At 33.1% G+C, this 19979-nt stretch overlaps 1 protein-coding gene across 6 annotated transcripts in view; it reads left to right on the plus strand.

The window, feature by feature from the left end:
• Positions 1-17640, plus strand: part of how (protein held out wings) — a 133797-nt gene extending 116157 nt beyond the window's left edge. For 4 of the 6 annotated variants that reach the window (XM_072306124.1, XM_019045596.2, XM_072306125.1 and 1 more), the window contains exons 7-8: positions 7381-7483; positions 11623-17640. In XM_072306124.1, the coding sequence (XP_072162225.1) occupies positions 7381-7475 (95 nt within the window). In that variant the 3' untranslated portion in view covers positions 7476-7483; positions 11623-17640. Of the gene's footprint in view, positions 1-2595; positions 3745-7380; positions 7484-11622 lie in introns of those variants that run through there. The other 2 variants (XM_072306126.1, XM_072306127.1) reach the window with 2 other exon arrangements.
• The last annotated feature ends 2339 nt before the right edge of the window (positions 17641-19979 follow it).

Here is a 19979-nt window from a genome sequence, read left to right on the forward strand (position 1 = left end):
TCATACGTTCAAGATTTTAGCAGAAATGTTCAAATTAGAAAGGAAAACGCTTCGTGAATCTTTTTTAATTCGTCTGTGGAAGTAAAAGTGCATTGTATTTTTTGTACCTGGTCACTGTTTTTTATTCGTTCAGTATTCGTTGTATTTGTTATTTGAAAATTTTCACTGCTTGCTGTTAATACTCTCTTCTAAATCTGTCCTCTTTTCTATATAAAATATAATAAAGTCATAAGTGTAAAGTATTCTGAAGGATACTTCTACACTCTTATATTTTGCCAGAAGATGATTCTTGACTCTTGCCTCATTCTATACTTATAGAGTGGATACCACAGGGATATCCAAAATGTATTGTATTATTGTGGTCAAGAATCAGAACTGTAATGAGTTACACTGTCTCGATGTAGAGTTCTGAATTTTTCTGTGATAAAAAATTTAATTATCTTGTCTCAAGATGCTGTGAAAGTCTCAGTAGAGGAGGTCTGCAAATATTATTGCCTAGTTTTTATCAGTATTTTAGGAAACGGGCTGTTTTAGCTATCGGGTTTTGTGTGGAAGTTTTATCGGCCCTCATACACCTCTGATTTTTCTTAAATATTTCTTTGAAAAATAGACCCAGGTAGCAAATCATTCCTTGCATGATCTGACTTGTATTCACTTCAAAAATCTAAGCAGTCAGATGTCTTCTTGATGCCCATTCACTCCAAAAAGAGGAAAAACGTTTGTTTCCATCCGTATAATGTGTTAGACTCCTTCATGAAAAGTAAAAAAAATGACCTTTACCTCCTGGGTTTTTAACTACTTCTCCATTTACCGTGTTCAGAAAACATGGTAAGAGTTTAAGTACTCATGAAATATTTCAAAATGAGACACGTCACATAATTATACGCATCTAGTGTGAGATCCTCTTTTCCTGTATGATATTTTAATAATACATTAATTTGGATACATTTTGACCATCTGTCAGTTTCCCCCCAAATTCTTGCCGAAAGCTCTTTCATTTTATTTGGTTCAACTTTCAAAATGTTGAACAAATAGTCTCACCAAGTTTTTCCAATCTTTATTGAGTATGAGAGGTATGGGTGAATTAATCAAACAATATATGTGGCCAGACAATCAAGTTCCTATCCAACAATTCAGTTTCCTCAGATATTTATACTTAAATGACAACATTTTTTTGTTTCATCTTTAGGATGCCCCTAAGTAAAAAGTAGCCTACAGCTCCCTTACAACTGAAATTGCTAGATTTCTCCCTCTTCGGCCCCCTTCTCTCTCCTCCCCCTCTACTCTTTCGGTCGATAATTCCAATCATTTTTTTATGGTGTAGGCGTGGAGAAGATAGTTACTAAAGTTTTATTTTCTGATGCATGTCTTTTTTTCTCTATTTTTTTCTTTCTTTCTTTGTAAATTTGAAAGTAATTGAAGGATCGTCATCACCGCAGAATCTTGTCGCAATATGATTCTTTCATTCATCAGTTCTTAATCAAAACAACCAAGAAAACATGAAAGAATGATAAATAATCTAAACTAGGTATTTACTGTAGCATCGTCAATTATCCTGGGACGTCACAGTTGAGAAGTAATGAAATCATTTTGTTTGTTTCTTGTGGTATGACTGTTTTTACAGGGAGACTGTATAACTTTTAATTAATTCTGACCCCATGTAAAATATACCCAAAGTATCTATTTTGAAAAATTTGCACCTTAAACATCATGAATTTTACCTGTTGGTAATTGCTTGAGAGCCTCAGCCAGCACTACTCTGACCAACAGTAGAAGAAAAAAACATTGATTCAATGTTTCTCAATGCTCGCAGAGCATCAAACTTTATCTTAGGTATTGTACTAATGCTTGCCACTTGAAAAATTTTTAAACTTAAATTTTTCAAAAATACTGCCGCTTGGAAGAGAACTGCTGCAGTCAATAAATGCATATTGAATGAGCCAGGAATGAGCTGTGTCCATCAGTGGTTAAATTGAGTCTAGTGATGATCTTGAATTTTGATGTCAACTCTTCATATGAAGAATGGAAACAAAATTTCTTTCTAAGAATATGAAACATAAGTGAAAAAATTATTTTTCTTCGATGCTTTAAAAGTTTACGCTTTGATTCCCTCATATTTCAAATCTTTTATAAGATAGAAAAAAAATTGATAAAATGTGCCGATTAAAGGTCCTTAATCTTGTAGTTCAAATAAGTTGGGCTGAATTTTTCATAATCAGTATTTCAAAATAATCAATTTAATGAAATCAGATGATCTCTGCATGGTTTTCCCCCCTGCACAATCATGCTCAAAAAGTTTATAGCATTTCTAGGCATACATCTTTTTCTATTTTGCACTAATTTTTTGTATAATAATTTTTTAAAAATGCCTTCAGAATGTCTTAATTCTCAAGCAGTTTAGATCTTTAATTCGTTTTTCAACCAAGTTGATTTGGTTTGTTCTTTTAATGTTTGAAAACGCGATGTTTTTGTCCTGAAATTGGACTAGAGATACCAGAGGATGGGGCGTAAGAAAGGTATTAAAAGTTATACAGAAGCCCTGAGCCTTAGTTGTTAATGGAATGGGTTTGCTGTACGGTTGGATCCTCATTCCAGAGCAGCGGTGGCTCGCGGTTGGGGTGTGACCCATTGGCTCCAAGCCAACCATAACCCTCGCTCTTGGCCCGATCAGCGCTGACGCTCGTGCTCCCACCACCCGTGCTCTCCCAGGGCCGCTTTCGTTACCTGCTGCACCAGCTTAACCTGCAATCCTCTGAGGACTGTCCTTTCTGTCACTCCTCAAAAATTAGCAAATTGTGCCATGCACTAGTTCTCTTCAGAAATTCAATTTTCATGCATGGATTTTAACTGTACTCTTTCTTTATCACACCACCTATCACCTCAGCACAGTCAAAGATTTATGTACTTCATAAAAACTCTGCATCTTCACAATTGAAGTAGGAGTGCTCTAATGTTTCCTCACATTTTGTTGCAATTTTTCTAAGCAGGAGTGAAGAAAATTTACCAATAATTTTATTAGAACCTGTTGATTAGTTTTCTTTTAAAAAACTACAACATGAGGAAGACTTACAACATCACGATCTGATGTAGGCATTTTTCGACTGTAGCTATTGATACAGAATTTTGAGTGATTTAATCATAAACAGAAAGGATTAAAGTTAAATGCTGTCTCATCTCTTTTCATGTAATCAAAAGGCTGTTCAAAGGAGATGGTTGGTGTGATATCTAATTAGGGTTGGTTTGGAAAGAACATTGCACTTGCGCCAGACTCTAGTTCGATAGCAATCTATGTTTATGTTTTGAAGCATGATTTACCGAAGGCGCAGCCTTTAGAGATTTAGTTAATTCTATGGTAAATTAGTCGTAGTTCTTTTTTGTACTTCACAAACTGTAAATTTGTGTATATATTATTTATTCAGAGGAATATACATGTATTCATTTATATGTGTATATTTTTGATCTAAGTATATTTTTATTTCTGCTATGAATACTCAACGGCTCTTGTTGACATTTTATACTTTTATTTATACATCATTCAATGATAGTTTATATTTTTTTATTTTCTGTTTATTTTGTTTTGTGTTATTCTATTTTTTATTTTATCCTGTTTATTTTAAGTCTTTCTCGACAGCACACTTTTTTAAGTAAAATTTAGAGTTTCGAGTCTACGCTTAAAATATTCTTATGTTCATCACCAAAAAAAAAGAAAAAAAGGAAAGAATAAATCTGCATTCTATAAATTAACTTTTGATGTTTTAGATTCCCCTTTTTATTGCTCTCGCATTTTTTGCATTTTGATTTAATCATCAGACATTTCTCACTCAACTGCAGGATTGCCCAACTTCAGTTTTAATTTTTTAATTCAGCGAGTCCCTCCCAATCTGACTTCACTTTCATTAAAAATTCAATATTTGCTGAAAATGAAAGTATCATAAATAATTTTATTTATTTATTTCATTGTTGAATACTTCCATCAGTTAATTCATACTTGTAACAATCGTTCATTATGAACTGGTTTTATGACTATCAACATTTATTTTTAGTATTTCAAAGAAAACTCTAGTTATACCTACTGAACCAAAACTAAATATGTTTCAGGCAAAAGAGAAGGTAGTAAAAAAAAAAAAAAAAGATGTTTCTAAAAGCAGCTTGTTGTTAGATTCTTGCTTTTTTTTTCATTTCAGTAAAAGTCTCTCCTGCAGTTTTCCTTCATCTATCTCGATTATCTTTAGTATAATACAAGTAAGACTTTTTTCAGTCAATCTTCCAACAGAAGTTTTAATGTAGAATTGAGAACATTATCTCGGAAAGCATTGCCTAGAAATGAACTTGTCAAGCAGCATTTTTTTAATACTGGAATGTCACCCTCATTTTTCAAAATCCATCACCAGTATTACTATTTTCATAGGACATTCTCAGTATGCGCTTAATTTTTAAGTTTCATTCATTCCTCAGAATATTAAACTACTGCATTTTAATTAGGCTTCATTACAAGTGAAATTATTTTCATTGAGATTATACATCTTTACAAAACAAATACAAATAACAAATAGAAGAAGAAGTTAGTGAACAAGTAAGTCAACTGAACATCTGATTCGTTCATCTGATTTTTCTGTGGAAATCGTTTAGTATTCACTCCAGTTCGAAGCCATGACAACCTGACAACAATATCAAAGAGGAAAAAAAGAGAAAGAAAAAATGGAAAAAGTGATTCCAAGCTTTGCATTCATACATTCTCTAAAATATTGCAACCACTCTCGCCCACAATAGTTTACTTGAATGAGAAGTAATTTAGCTTGATAGGAACACATGTGCGTAGGCAGCAGAAAAGTTATGAATGGTTTTTTCATAACAACCAAATCTTCTTTTATTAATGTAAGATTGTTATTTAAGTAACATTCTCTTGTGGAATACAACAAATTAATTTTAAAGTATTGTCTCTGTTATGATTTTCAACATCATCAAAACTCAAAAGCTTTGCTAAATCATCTATCTCATTGTTTTACCTTAGGTAACCTGCTCAGATGAGAATGAATCGAATCTCATCCGTTTATTAAAATGAGGCTATTCTGTAATGAAATATTTCATTCCCGAGTTAATTGTAAAATGTTTGCTGGTATCTGGTCTTGACTTATTGCTCCTTCTTTTCTTTATTAATCTTTCTATTGGAGAATCTTATGGATTTATCTTAATTTTACTTTTAGCTGTCATTTTTGCCTGATTTACTCTCTCTCTGCATGCTTTTTTTTAAAAAATTTTGCACGGCGTTTGAAAGTCTTTTGTAACTGTGACTGCCTGTAAATTGTTTTTTTAAAACAAAAGGTACAATTCTTTAAGAGTTGTGGCTGCAAATATCTTAGTGTTTTTTTTTTTCATCTGATGTTTTGCCTGGTTCTCACAGCTCAAAAGAATTTCAGTTTTGTGTAGATAGCAAAAAAATTATACCCCTTGAACTTCCAATTTCTTCCTGTGACTCCTTAACCAAGGACATAGTTTATCTCATTAACCATAAAATTGACACGATCCTCTCGCCTGTTATCTTTAGGGTGTTGCACTTGATGAAAAAGGGACTCGAGGTGAAATCCCAAATTTTTCAGAAGAGTGAAAAAACACAGTTTCGGTCAAATTATCAATTTACAGTTTTAAATGTAAATTGATTTTTATTCACCTTGAGAATGTAAAGTTCAAATTTCAAGTCATAATTTGTATTTTCAATGATGTTATGAACGTTTAAGTGAAGGGGTTCAAAACTGGCCACAGCGTGAGGACTTCATTCGACTCAGCTGAACAGCTGTCATCAAATGCTTACAATATAGCAAAGTTATGCTCTTAGTTACATATATGGTTTAAAAATTTTGACCAGCAGGAACTGCATTTTTCGCGAAATTGTCTTGGTCTCTAGTTTTAGAATTTTCTAGGAAAGTCAATTTTTGACTTCTTTATTTTTTATTTAATTATTCTTTTTGCGGCTAATGGTTCAGAATAAACCCCAAAATGCAAAAATATATTTATATAGATTTTTATTTTTTTCACCCTGTGCCCCCTTTTCATTGGGTGCATCACAAATTTTAATTTTAACTCTAATAACTTAATAATTGTGTTATTATCATGTAATCATCTTTCACCCTTCTTTATATGTCTGCATCAGCTTTCAGTTATACAGGGTTATTTTGCCCTTCTACTCAACTAACTGATCTTGTGTGGACACAATTTTAACTAAGATGAAAGATTTTTCAACACATTTTAACCTGATTAACAACCTGCTGGGTGCTTCAAAGAAATTTAATTTATTGTGGCACAATAGTTGCTATCACATGACATGTTTACAGGTTCTACGCAGGGTACCAGTTGCAATAACATCCATTTTGACTTAATTATTAACCCTAAGTTATTTTTTTCAGCTACTGATGAAGTGTTATACCTTGCTTTCTTTATCCTCTTTTAATCTCCTGGTTAAGTTCTTTTCAGCTTGATACTCAATATTTACCGCCTAAATTCTTAAATAAGTAAATTTACAAATAACAAACTATGCAGAAATCAAGCACATTCATTTTTAGGTTTCTATTTCATCATCAACATCATCATCATCAGTTATAACTGTCCTCATGCTCTGCTGTCCATTATTTGTGGCATAGCAATGAATCTTAAGACAAAATTTAATTTAATCCCATTATTTTTGAACCTTATTCATGCACTCAAAAAAGCAAAAACTTGGAATTTTGACCTATCAGCTAACAGCCAATAGCTATTGCGATACTGCATTTCATGGCATAGATGAAGATATTCTGTTCATTCAGACCTCTTTGAAAATACTACTCCCATCTCTCTTCTAAGATCAAATGATCTCCTTTCATTCTAAGACTTTAATCCAGCTATAACTTGGCATCCCATTGAAATTAACTTTTATTATTCAATTTTCCTTAAATTTTTCTTTTCACTCCATATAAAAGTCTGAATGTCTATTATATGCGTTATTTGTAGCCTTTGTTTGGTACTCAATTGAATGTCTTCAGCTTAGGTCGTGCATCAAGGGAGATTAAAATAATGCATTTGCTTTTTGAAAATACACAAAAAAAAGCACCTTTCTCCCTAAGTGGCCTGCAACAATAATCCCAATACCTATCTTGAAGAATCTGCAGTCAGACTTGTCATGTAATCATTATCGATAAATAGAATGATTACATTTAAGATCCCTGTGAAAATGAGGATAGTAGAGTTTAACACTGTTAATTAAGATCCTCTACATTTCGCCCCATATTATCTGAATCCTCCCAATATTTTGATTTTTTTCTTTTTCAAGATCCCCTGTTTTTCCTTTTCTTTTTCTATTTGCTTTATGATTTTTTTGGATGGAGAGAATGAACGTAATTTATGTGACAGGTGCCGCAGCAGCTGCTGTGGCTAAGCAGCGAAGACATTTGGGCCAGATGCGGGACCATCCCTACCAGAGGGTTGGAACTCCCATTGTCAATTAGAGCACAAGGTTAGTTGTCTCATTCGACAATTCCTGTTTTTTGTGTAATAATTATTGTCTTTTTTTCAGGTACTACATTGTGCAGTTCTAGTTTGGCTCCTTTGTAGCCCGTTTTTAGGACTGATACTTAATTTTTATAAAAGCAGAAATCTATTAAATTAGAAGTTGAATACGACTTTTGATGCAGAAGAGAAAAGGACTCAAATTTAGTGTTGAATGAAAGTAGTGGTAGGGAATGTACTGATTGAAGAAGTTATTATGAATCAAAGGCAACTTTGACTGCTTCATCCTATATATATTTCGTGTAAATGCCAAATTTTGAACTGAGTGAATGTACAAAGCTTGTTTTTAGGACAAAGTTTCAAATTCAATATTATTTCGCTATGAACGTGGTCAATGCAATCACCTAAAAATATTTGACTTTTTGCAAATACTTCACTTCTGAAGAATCGACTGATTATAATTAAGTATACCTGAAATTTCGTTAAGAATCGACAAATCCTCTTTTGGGGATGTTCTAAGGAATTATGAAGTTTGAATGAGCTAGCGGAGTTTTCAGTGATTTTTCTACGCCAAGGGATTTGTATGCCAAGAAGTTCTGTCTTCTGTTGAGAGAAAATTTTCAAAAATTCTGAATGGACAAATATTTTCCTATTCATTTAAGCACATTCAAATTTGAATGCTAAAAACTTCTCATAATATACAATCGAAGTCATCCAGACTTATCACTCATGAGTCAAGAAATGTCCTTGTAAATGGAGAGCTTCATAAATAAATCCAGTTGACTCATTCATGCAACGGTAGTCCATCTACAATAATATTGATTTGTATTTAGACTTTTTTGAAGAAATTCATTCATTTCATACCACTAGTACTGCATTTCTTCGTACTCAGTACTTCAGTACAGGGTATGTGTAAACACGTACTGTACAAAATAGTTCATAATAAGAAAGAATCCTCCTCGTGCATTTTGACAGAGCCAAGAAACTTCCCACCGTGTCCTTCACTTTTGGTAATCTCTGTGAATTCCTAAAGTCTTTTTTTCCAATGAAGTCACCAGTCATGTGATATTCTTTATTCAAAGGAAGTATTCTGTCTCAAATGCATTTGAGCGTCTGTAGCAGATAGCAGACCTTACTTTGTGGCAAAAGCTCAGGAGTGTGAATAAAAATAAATGAATCAATCAGGGTCTTTTCTTCTTCTTTACTTTTTCCTTGGGTAATGCGTTGTGAACACACCAATTGACCGACAGGATTTGTGCTCACAAATCAAGACCATAAAATAATGCTTCGTGAGTCTCTTTTTAGGGGTGATTTGAAACAACTCAAAATTTACAAGAAATAGGTTCATGCTCTCTCTTCACTATCCAATCAGTGCCCCTAAATTTTTAATAGTTGTACTTATTTTAACAATAAAAGCAACACAGAAGGCAGTTGAATTGAGAAACCAGGTAACAATAGATTACTCGGGCATGCAATCACCCTTTTTTTTTCTATCTGAGCGAAAACAGCAAAAGAGATCCAGAGTAACTGTTGAGTATTGAAATTATTTACAGGACCTATCTTTTTATTTTTTATTAAAGAAGGTACAAACCCAGAATTGAAAAATAGTTTAAATCCTGGAACTCTTCCTTTCAAATTTCACGGCTGAAATGAGTGTGACTCTGTAGGAGAACTTTTAATTCCTACCAAAATTTTCTTTCCGCTCAGATCTCTTTTTGATGAAGAGAGTTTTTAATAAAAATCGATATCGTTGCCTCTCTCTTTGAAGTACATCTGGTTTTCTTCATTTTCAAAGTACCCGATTATATTTCTCGATCCAGCTGAGTAATTATGCATGGCCTCCACTTATGGAATGATAGTGTTTTAAAATGCAAAACCCTCCTCTTAACATATTCTGACATTCTTTTCTGTTATGTCCTTACAACAATTCTGCACAAAATTGTGCATTTCCTTAAAAAAAAAAATAACTATGAATCAATGATATGAGATACCGTTGAGCTCGTAACGGATTTTCCTCCTTAAAAATCCAAGAAACTAGGTCAGAGGGGAATGGCTCCTTGTATTGTATTATGGTACAACTTCTCAGGCGTGAGTGATGATCAACAGACCAAGGGCACAAACTTTTCAATTTACAAATATTGTCCTTTAAACTCCCGGGCCAAAGTTTTTAAGGGTAATCTGAAAGTCATCTGGTTTCTGATAATGATCTAAACTCTGTTGTGTTAAAGTGAAAACTGTTTTGTCCACTCTGAAAGAATGCATAACTAGTTCGGTAAACTAGTTTTTAAGGAATGTTTTTTTCTCTATCTTCTGCTTCTATTTTTTACGGTTCGTGGTATAAACATTGATCTGTCTGGAAACTCTAGTTTCGGACTTTCTGTAGATAACTAACATGTGAAATCTAACAATATTCAACTGCGATTCAATCAAATCAAACAATTCTTTGCCACAGATGAATTGCTTGCGTGCAAGTAATCGTCTAATGCTCTTATGCTCATTTGGACCATGTTTAGCAAATTGCACCAAGTCGCATTTTGGAGAAACATGAGTTAGGAGAGTTTTGAATTCTTCCGGCCGTAAATTTTCCCCTGCCATAAATTAAAAGAAAAAAAAAAAATATTTTGAACGTGGAAATTGTTATTAAACTTTCTCCTAAACCTTACGGAGAATAAAACTTCAAACCTCTTTTTCTCAGTTCAAACTTGATGCGACTTGTGGGTTTTATTTAACTTGGTCCATTTGTTCGTGTTTTTAGTAAATTGTTGCTTTTAAAGAGAACATTTTCCCAGAATCAGCTCTGATGCCCGATAATTTTTTTCGCAAAAAAAGTGGATTCCTTTTGCTTTCGTCACTGCTTTGAATCAAATTATCTGCTCCTGCAAAAATTTGACAATGCAAGCAGATGTTAATATCCGTATAAAAATTCTCCAGTCCTTTTCTCTTCTTTTGATCTTATCACATTAATCTTATCATTCGCACCTAATCTGTACAGTATTTTTAACTTTTTTACATTATTTTCATTTAAATTCCTTCATGAGCATTTAATATTTTTCTCATTAAGAGTTGTACATGCTTTGAGAATATGAGAACCTCACTCCAAGGTTGGTGCGCTTCCTATTCATAACCCAGCTTGTAAAGTTGATTTAAGTCAAGTCTCAACTTTGTCCAAAATTTCAGAAGTACAGATTTATTGAGATCAATTTAAGCCTGATTTGTGATCGATGCTAAACCAGTCGCATAGTCTTAAGAAAGCCAAGTTAAAAATTTATGTGAACTCGAAGGTGCCACTGTCTTCATTGATTTGTCAATGATGAAGTAAAAATACTATAAGTTATCTGCCAAGTTCTGCTTTCAATTCTATCTCATTTTATCTCTACCAAAATAATAATTGTTTAACTAATATCGATTTCAATTTAACCTGACCTAGGAAAGAAAAGGGAAAATGTCTGAGCAAAAGATACAAACGTAATTCAGAGTCTGAATTTATTGATCAAAGACTGGTTTAAAAGCAAACTTAGAAATGATTGAGAGTTTCTGTTTTTAATTAAACCTATCAAAAGTTATATGTACATGAAAGAGTGTTTTAAAAAACTAATTTGTGCCACTCATGCTGTTTCATGAAAGATATTTGTAACCAGCCAAAAATTTGACCACGTACTCTCGTCCTCTCAAATTCTAGCGAGTTTCCTTGTTGAACAGTAAACTCTCAGGTACAGATCTCTGTTGGTAACTAAACCAGTTTCATTGATTTTTGAACCAAATTAAGTTTTTAAAAGGATGATGAATGCCATTTTATTAATTTCTTGACATATATATGTCATTCATGTAAAACTTACACCAGTCACATTGCTGTTTTACAACAATTTTCACTTTCAAAGCAAAGTAAAGTTGTGCGTTTTATGCTCAAATTTGGAATATCTTTTAAACACCAAAAATCAGAATATGAAGTGCAGAATTTTTTTTACCTTTTCCCCTGAACCTCTCTCCTTTAAAGTTTTTAACTGGGCTTCTTTATAAGGACTGAGTTTAGTCAAGAATCTGGATTGGGTGCTTTGTTTCAATGATTATAAGTAAAATACTAACTCTTGGTTTTTTTTTTGTTTCTCTTCTTGTTAACATAACTCTACCATCACCTTTGGCCTGTAGGCTTGGAGTGCAATAACAAGGACCCTAACAGCCCTGCACGCGTTGACCACCTTGCTACACTAAACGTTCTCACGGCACCCAGGGAGATGGGACGGGAAACCCTGTTTGGGAATTTATTTTCTTCAGCTCTCACTCTGTTCGTTGACAGATAACACTGGGTTTTATGTTTGGATTAATATTATGTTAGCCTCTCTATGTTCAGTTTCTAACCCTTCATAAGTATTCTGTAATAACTAAACCTCTAGCCTCTGACACTTCAATGTAAGTGCCATGTCTATCACTGAATGGAAAAACCAAGAATTGCAATCAGTGTTTTGACATTTTAGTCTCAGGAGCTCCCAAATTCAAGTGTTGATTTTTATACATTTTTTAGTGCTTGTAATCTCAATAAAATAGTAGATTTTAATGTTTTATAGCAATGACGTTCTCAAAAACATAAATCAGTCAGATGTGATCTCAATCATTTAACCAACTTAAAATAATTAATGTGCAATGCTTGCATATCTGGTGCTAAACATTGGAAGTTTCATTAAAAATTGAACTTTTTTCAGTGCTTGTAACTTTCTAATTTTCACAATAGGCAATTCTGTTTGAATCTTGGAGTAAACTTAAAAGAACCCTTATCACACGAAAAGAGAGCGTATTTTGAATCTTCAGTGTCCTTATTATGCTCCAAATATGAGTTCCTCTGAAATGTGAGAACACTGGTTGTTGGTTTTCATCCTTAATTTTTTGGTATTGCATAATACCAAAGATGGTTGATGATTGTAAAAGTCATAATGTACCTGAATTAATTTTTTTTCACCCCATGAAATATCATTTTCAAATGTAGCCTTATCATAGAGCTTATGTAAAAAGACATCAATGCAATACTATCAAAATAATATGAAACATTTTATATTTCTATCCTTGCCTTTTTTCCTGAAAAAGTAATTTTCTAAATAGTTTACTGAGTGTTCGAACAAAGAAATAGAAAGTACCTAACTGTTCTGTAAAATTTTTTCTCTACCTTTAGTTTCGTTATTTTATTTTTTAAGCAGCTAATCATAATTTTTTTTGTTTGTCTATTTTAATAGTCCATTTCTAAAAAAAAAAAAATAAAAGAAAAATAAATAAAAAAAAGTAATTGGTTGAAATAAGTGCCTTCAAATTCTCAAAACCAACTTAGCACATAAATTTGTTTGCTCTTTCTGACCTTTTTCTCTAACTCCTTATCAGCTTCCGTTCGATCGGAGGCTTAAGATACTTTCCAAAACTTCTTTCAAAGTACAGATGAAGGAGATATACATTTGAAGTTTCCCTTCCGCAGACTATGTATGTGCTTATGAATCAGGAATTGAAAAGCCAAATTCTCCTCTGTGTTGAGCTGTAGTAAAAATCGAATCTAAGTGCCATCGGTCCCTTTGAGTGCCCCCTGATGTTCATTGTTTCTGTTTTATTGTTCAGTGTAGTTGCATTAGTATTCAACCAATGGCTCGCCTAGTATTCTTGAATTAATTTTATACCTCTCTTCAGGAACTAGAACGTTAAACTTTTTATGTTTACGTGTGTATTCAAGGGACTAAGGATTTATAGTTCTGAGTGAGTCACTTAAAACTCATTAACTCTATTCTAACTCAAGTTAGTTTTCTTCTCTTGGAGGCATAAATGCACAACTCCTCATTTTTCCTCATCTTTTATGTTAAGTGCCATAGTCCTGTTGTTTTCTTCTTTTTTTCTTTTCTCAACCTTGTCATCTTTTTTCTACTTGGAAGTAGAAAATCTAAAATCGACTCTTAGAACATGATTCTTATTTTGATTTTGACTACTATCTTATTAAATGAGAGTCCTCTTGCAATCAAAATGTTCACAGTTGCCTCTTCTTTTCCGTTTTGTAAATATTGAAAGAAAATCAAAATGTTGTCAATATTTATATTCATTATTAATTTATTAAATATTTATGCTTCTTGTTATGTTGAAATCAAAATGTTTATTCTATGAAGGTGCTAATTTTATCAATAAAAATGACAAATGTTGCCCGAACAGAACAAATCAGTTGTACAGTAAAACAAATGCATTTATTTTAGATTTCTTAATGTGTGGAATTTTTTTTCTTCTTCAATTCTGCTGTCTCTGTATCTCCTCTAGATCACTTTATCTGCCTTGATTATTTTAGAAACAGCAGAACATTTTTAGCATTGCAATTTTCTTTTTAAGCTTCTTTTTGTACAATTTCCTCATTTAGTGGTTGTGATATTGGCACATAGACATTTTCCCAAAATCATCAATTTGTAAAATATAGATTACATTATTAAACATCACTTCTCACTTCAATGAGCAACTGATCTTTCAATTCTCACCTACTAAAATTTTAGTCGGTGTAATTATATATTCTTCAGCTTTCAAATAGGCAGCATAATTTTTTTTTCCTTTCTTTCTTCAAATTTTTCTGGCTCTCTATGAATTATTTTCTAGTGAAAAATGTATAACAATATTTTCTCTTGGCCAAATCTCCATTTTGATTATAAATTCTTGGCTCTGTTTGTTCTTGCCAGTCAACACTTTCAAAGCTTCTTGATCTTGATTTGTACCAATTTTTTTCTAAATCTAAGTATAGTCTTGAATTCATTCAAAACTGCATATTTTGTTCAATTCTGAAATTGTATTTCTTCTATTTGTTATCGACACCATAACCACAATGATTGTTTTCAAAAGTATTTATCAATTCTCAGTAGTAATATTGACATCATTTGGAGGCAAATCGGGTAGTCTCATAATTAGTTAGGGATAAAATGGTAGAAACTTCTATTGAAAAATCATGATCTAATCTCAAAACATTTAGTCCCAGGTACAGGTACTCATCATCAAATACTCCCAATCATATCTAAAAAGAAAATTTTTCTCACTAAAGTCAGTTTAATTCTGCTGACCATCAACAGCAGTAGGAAAGAATGAAATAACTTTTTAGAATATTTTTCGAAACTCTCTTCAAAGCTGAAAGTAAAAGTGACACTTGGATTTCACAAACAATTTCAAGTCACTACTGGTCCAAGGAGACAGATGCGATTTTTCAATTTCTAAATTCAAGTTATTTTAGTGTAACCAAGACCATCGTTCTTTTGTTTTTTCCACTGCACTTTCTAATTTTCTCAGCTTTATAATTAAGTAGTAAAGATAATAATTTATTATTTATTTAAATTCAGATGAGGTCTTTGGCTAACTGTGTTTTCTGCCTAAAAGAATGAGATCAATTTTTAAAGCCTTCCTTATGATTTTCTACTTATCCTTGATGAAAATATAATAATTTTCCACTATAATTCACCTCTACAAATACTAATAACCATCTCCTCATAGCAAGATTTGAAAGTTTTTATGTATCATTTTTAATTCCTATCTAATTTGAGCAACTACAAATGCCTTAATTTTTGGAATTCTGTCTTCATCTTTATTTTCACCTTATTCCATCAATTCTCTGAAAGCATAATGTAAGTAAGGAAGATCCTTTGTTGTAAAAAGATCAAATTCTGGGTTTACAAATTTTGTATCTCTGTATCAGCCCACTTTGTTTCAATCTTTACCTTTATATTCTAACGGTTGATATATTTCCTTCATTTTAAGACATTTTTTTAAGAAAGCCAGGAACTCTATCAGAAATCTGTCTCATCTTGTCTATAATTTTGTTCTCTGATTCTAAGAAACTTATCTAGTTTCTTCAGGAGTAATGAAGTAGTAACATTTATTAGGAATTCTTCAATTTGAGTTTAAGACTCTTCCTGCCTGTGAGAGTCTAAAATTACTTTTAAAAAAAAGACACATGCCCTCCATCACTTAAAATCATCAATCTATACCTCAACAGTATTTTCCTTAGACTGTGCAGCCAGCAGTAGTCGCAAGGGTGCAAAATGCGTTAGGCCTCCACAATTTTCTGGAATGCACTGGATTTTTTCCAAAAGGTTAACACAATGTGCTGACCAAAATGTTGTCCAAATTTCCAATTGACTTGCAATTTTCATTTAGACATTTGCCCAAATCACATTGTTTGCAGGAGACAAAACTCGCTGACCTAGGGAAAAAACCCTGTCATAGTCAAGTGTCTATGAGACTTGTCCACGTTTTGGTCTTGATAGGCCAGTCGCCCATTCGAGAATCATCTGACCCCCCGGCAAGTTGCTCCCCGATTTTTCATACTGCACTTACTTTTTTGTCATAGTGCAAACATTCCCTCAAATTGGAAGTAAAATTCTAATCTTGCAAGGGGCTAATACGTTGAAAAATTCAGATTGTCTAAGATTTTTGCCCCCTCATACGTCTGTTAGAAATTTATGAAAAACTTTATTTTTATTACCCTTTGTTGTCAATGCTGTATAAGTTGCTAGTCTGATGATAATATGCTCTTATAATTCTTTAACTCCTTCCCTTGAACTTTGACCACTAGGTCAATTTTGAAAAGTTAATGTGCCTTGCATGTATGAGCTCCTCTTTTCTAAAACCTTAACGGTGTCCCAAAAATTCCTCTACTGTTGAGATGGCAGAAACAGAGAACGTAAAACTTGTAACAGTTAATTTAGATTTAGATATGGATATGTACACCACTCATCATGCACTTATCGATGTATGTTTTGATAGGGCGAGTTAAGATAAGTGAAAATATGCCGAACAGTTCAAAAGAGGGGGTTCCAATTATTTAATTTTATTTCAATATTGTCGAACTGACATCATGCTGAAAGACCCACCTTTTTTCTGCAAAATTACTGCTTTCAGTTTTTTTTGTTATTTCATTCCAATTTTTGCCAACTTTGACCTAAAGGTAGATGAACAACAATAGATCTCTAGCTTTATTCATGCAATCACACAATTTTTTCAATTGTTTCTTACAGAAAATTTCCCTTCAAAATTGCTCCCTCACACAGGATAAAACTTCAGAAATTGTCAAATTTTGAATGGTTGATTCAGTTTCTGAGCGTGCATTCTGACATCAGGAACAAATAGACTGTACATAAATGTATTACACTGTCTTAACTCTCCCCACCAAAAAATCTGATTCTCAAATTGTACAGTAGAAACTCTCTAGGCAGAAAGAGTATGATAATTTCAACTCTATTCCTAGTTGTTTTTAGTGCTAGGTAGAAGTGGGGTTGATAGCCAGAGATATGGTCGATTTAAACACACTTGTAGCTAGCCTAAATCAGCAGGGAATAAAGTTGAAATTATCATTCTTTTTTTCCATGCATATCAAGTAAAATATCTATTAGTGGCAGTTTCATCCTGAAAGTTATTGTAATTAAATGGCAGGAGGTTAACCTGTAGGAAGAAAATTCAATGCCGTTGTGATAATGTTGCAATTTTTCATTGTGGTTGAATGTTGTCTAAGCATTCAATAGCAGGCATGGAATGCAATGCATTAATATTAAAAAAATCGGTTTTCAATTCAATAGTATTTGTCTTTATTGAAGGCAATACAGATCTTTCTATGAAGCTTGGCAACTCTTCCTCCAACTAACCTCGTTCAAAGCAAGTAGCTTTTCTGTCTCACACTTTATTTTCCTCTGTTGACTCGGTACCCAGAGATGAAAGCCGACTTAGTGCAAAATAAAAACCTGAGAAAAAACTGGGCTGAAACTAAGAAATTGTCTGACTCAATCGTCCATCGTTTTTAACTCCAAGAATTTTAAGCAGACAAAATTTGTTTACGTTTCGAAAAACATCCTCTAGAAGGGCATCAAATTTTCTTAGACCATGAATCCACCGCTGAGAGAGTTTGATTAGGAGGGCTTTTACTGTATTAATTTTTCCGCCGCATCTTGCAGCAAGCAGCTTCATTTCTCAACACATCAATTTCTGTTTTTTATTGTTTTATTGTGGAAGTTCTAAGAAAATTTATTTCTAATTTCTAAGGTGTATATATTTTGATGTGAATAATGATTTATTTAAGAATTTTAAGCCCCTGTAGACTTTAGTTTTACAGTAAAGTATTTGAAAAAGTGGAAATAAAAGAATCATAAAGTAAAAAAGAAAGAACCAAAAGTAAAAAATTAAAAATGGAAAAAAAAAGACGTATGATACTTAAAAAGTTTGAAGAACTTTTTGGTTAATAAGAAACAATAGTTTCTAATAAGATGGCAATAATTAATGAATAGTTGTTACCATTGTTGATGATATAATATTTAAGTGTTGTATCTTTTTTGAAAATTTGATATTATTTATTTTATTTCTTTTTTATTTATTTTCCTCTACAAATTATAATAGTGTTGTCTACCCTTAATCATAGTAATATTTCTTTCTTTTTGACTTTTTTCTTTGATGTGAATTGTTTAATTTTCTTTATAATTTTATTTAACGTCATTAATTGTGCCTTATTACTACAGTACATCGTATTTGGTTGTTTCCATTAAATTTGGGCCGTATACGAAAAAAAGCTAAAACAGCCCCCCCCCCCCCAAAAAAAAAAGAAAATTCCTATCTTTCAGAAGCAGCAGTTTTACATTTCATTATCTACTTATGGGTTACTTACCTTTGTAACAACGAACAAATTTCAATTTACTCAACTCTCAAATTCTCTACCTTCACTGAAATTCAGTAGAATTGTTTGTAGATAAGGATAATGGATTAAGTCTATGTTTGTAGCAAAGATATTGTTCAATGTATACTCTTGACTGCAGCTAAGTATTTTTTTTAAACTCAATGAAACTTTTTTAGTTTTTTTTTTATTTATTTAATTATCTTTTAATTTTATCCTCGAGCAACATTTGTGGCCAAACTTTCGCTACTTGAAAGCCCAATTTGATTTAAAGATTCGTATTCATTGGAATATTCATGTTGTGTTAAGATTGCAGATCATTCTTTTTAATAAAATTATTTTTTCTATTGTAAAATCTGTTCTTCTTATTCATTACTGTTGTATCTCAAACCCAAACAATGTTTCCAATGATACGTTTTAAATGAATGCTTTGCCAAAGAGAGGGCATTTTTTTTTATAAAAGAGCATAAGCGCATTGGCATACCTGCATGAAAGTAAGTTCGAAAAATTGAAAATCGACTTTTTTATGTGATCCACAGAGGTTGGCGTATTGACTGCTAGCAGATAGGAGCCAGTATAAACATGATTACTGATCATGCATTTTCTTTCTGAAGCGGTGAGGCTCAGAACTAATTAAATTTCCTCAAATATGCCAACATTGAAGCATAGAAATGTTTAAAGAAAAGGAATGAATTAGCTTGCCTTATTTCTTGTGAACATTCGACTCCTCCCAATTTTTCCTCACTTTATAAATTTTTTTTTTTTTAAAGTCAGCATAGCATTGATATTGATGCAGAAAAACTTAATGCTGTGCATCGGATTTTGAGCCCTTCGCCCTTTGTAATGCAGATAAGGCATGCCCCCGTGAGGAGGTCTGACACCCCCCCCCTCCCTTCCCTTAAGAAAACTATGTGACACTCAGCTCAAAATTATATTTTTGAATGTAACGCAGCCCTGAACTTCCCTCTCCCCCTGTAACACAGGCTCAAGTCCCCTCCTGTGACGCACGCTTAGGTATGGCTGCATCACAAAAATACGTATGTCTTATTTTTGCATATTCTATCCAGGCCCGCCACATCCCATCTCGGGCCCTGGTACCAATTTTCTGGCCCGGGCCCCTAGCACAGGGGGGGGGGGGGGGGTCCGGGGGGCCTCCCCCGGAAAATTTTTGAAATTTTAAATCTATTTGGACGCATTATGAAGCTCTTATGATGGAGATTTTCCATCAATTTCTGCAGAATAATTACGCCTTTTTGTTTACTTTCAGCACCCAAAAACTTTCGAATTGTTGCATTCAAAACATCTATAAATTTTTTTTTGAAGGGGCAGATGATAATTTTCAATTCTATGGGGAGCCGGGCCCCCCTGGACTCCCCTTCCGTACGTCTATGGCAAGGGAGTTAAGCCATTGAAGTCGAGGATGCCCAGAAAGGAGCCTTTTAGCATCCGACAACGGAAGAAAATGAAACACAGTTACTAAAAATATCATTCTACATATACTCAAAATCTTGAAAATCTCTAAAAAAGTAAGACAAATTTTATAGTGCCCTAGCGTGTTTTTGAAACTTTATTCACCTTTTGCGGAATTTTTAGGGTAATTTTTTCACTTTTACCTACGAGACAAGGGTTACACATGAATTCGTAGTGGTTTGTCACCTGCGTCACGGGCCCCTCCAGGGCCCGGGCCCCGGTACCAAGGACCCAGTATCCCCCCCCTTGTGGCGGGCCTGATTCTATCTCCATCAAAAACCAATCGATTTTTCTTTCCACTGGTATTGCCAAATGATTTCATTATTACGTAGAATCTGATATCACTGCTTGAGACTATGCCTGAGACTCGAAATGCAATCGATCAACAAAA

Source organism: Bemisia tabaci, chromosome 1 (assembly GCF_918797505.1).
Source record: "Bemisia tabaci chromosome 1, PGI_BMITA_v3".
In the NCBI taxonomy this organism is placed as follows: Eukaryota; Metazoa; Arthropoda; class Insecta; order Hemiptera; family Aleyrodidae; genus Bemisia; species Bemisia tabaci.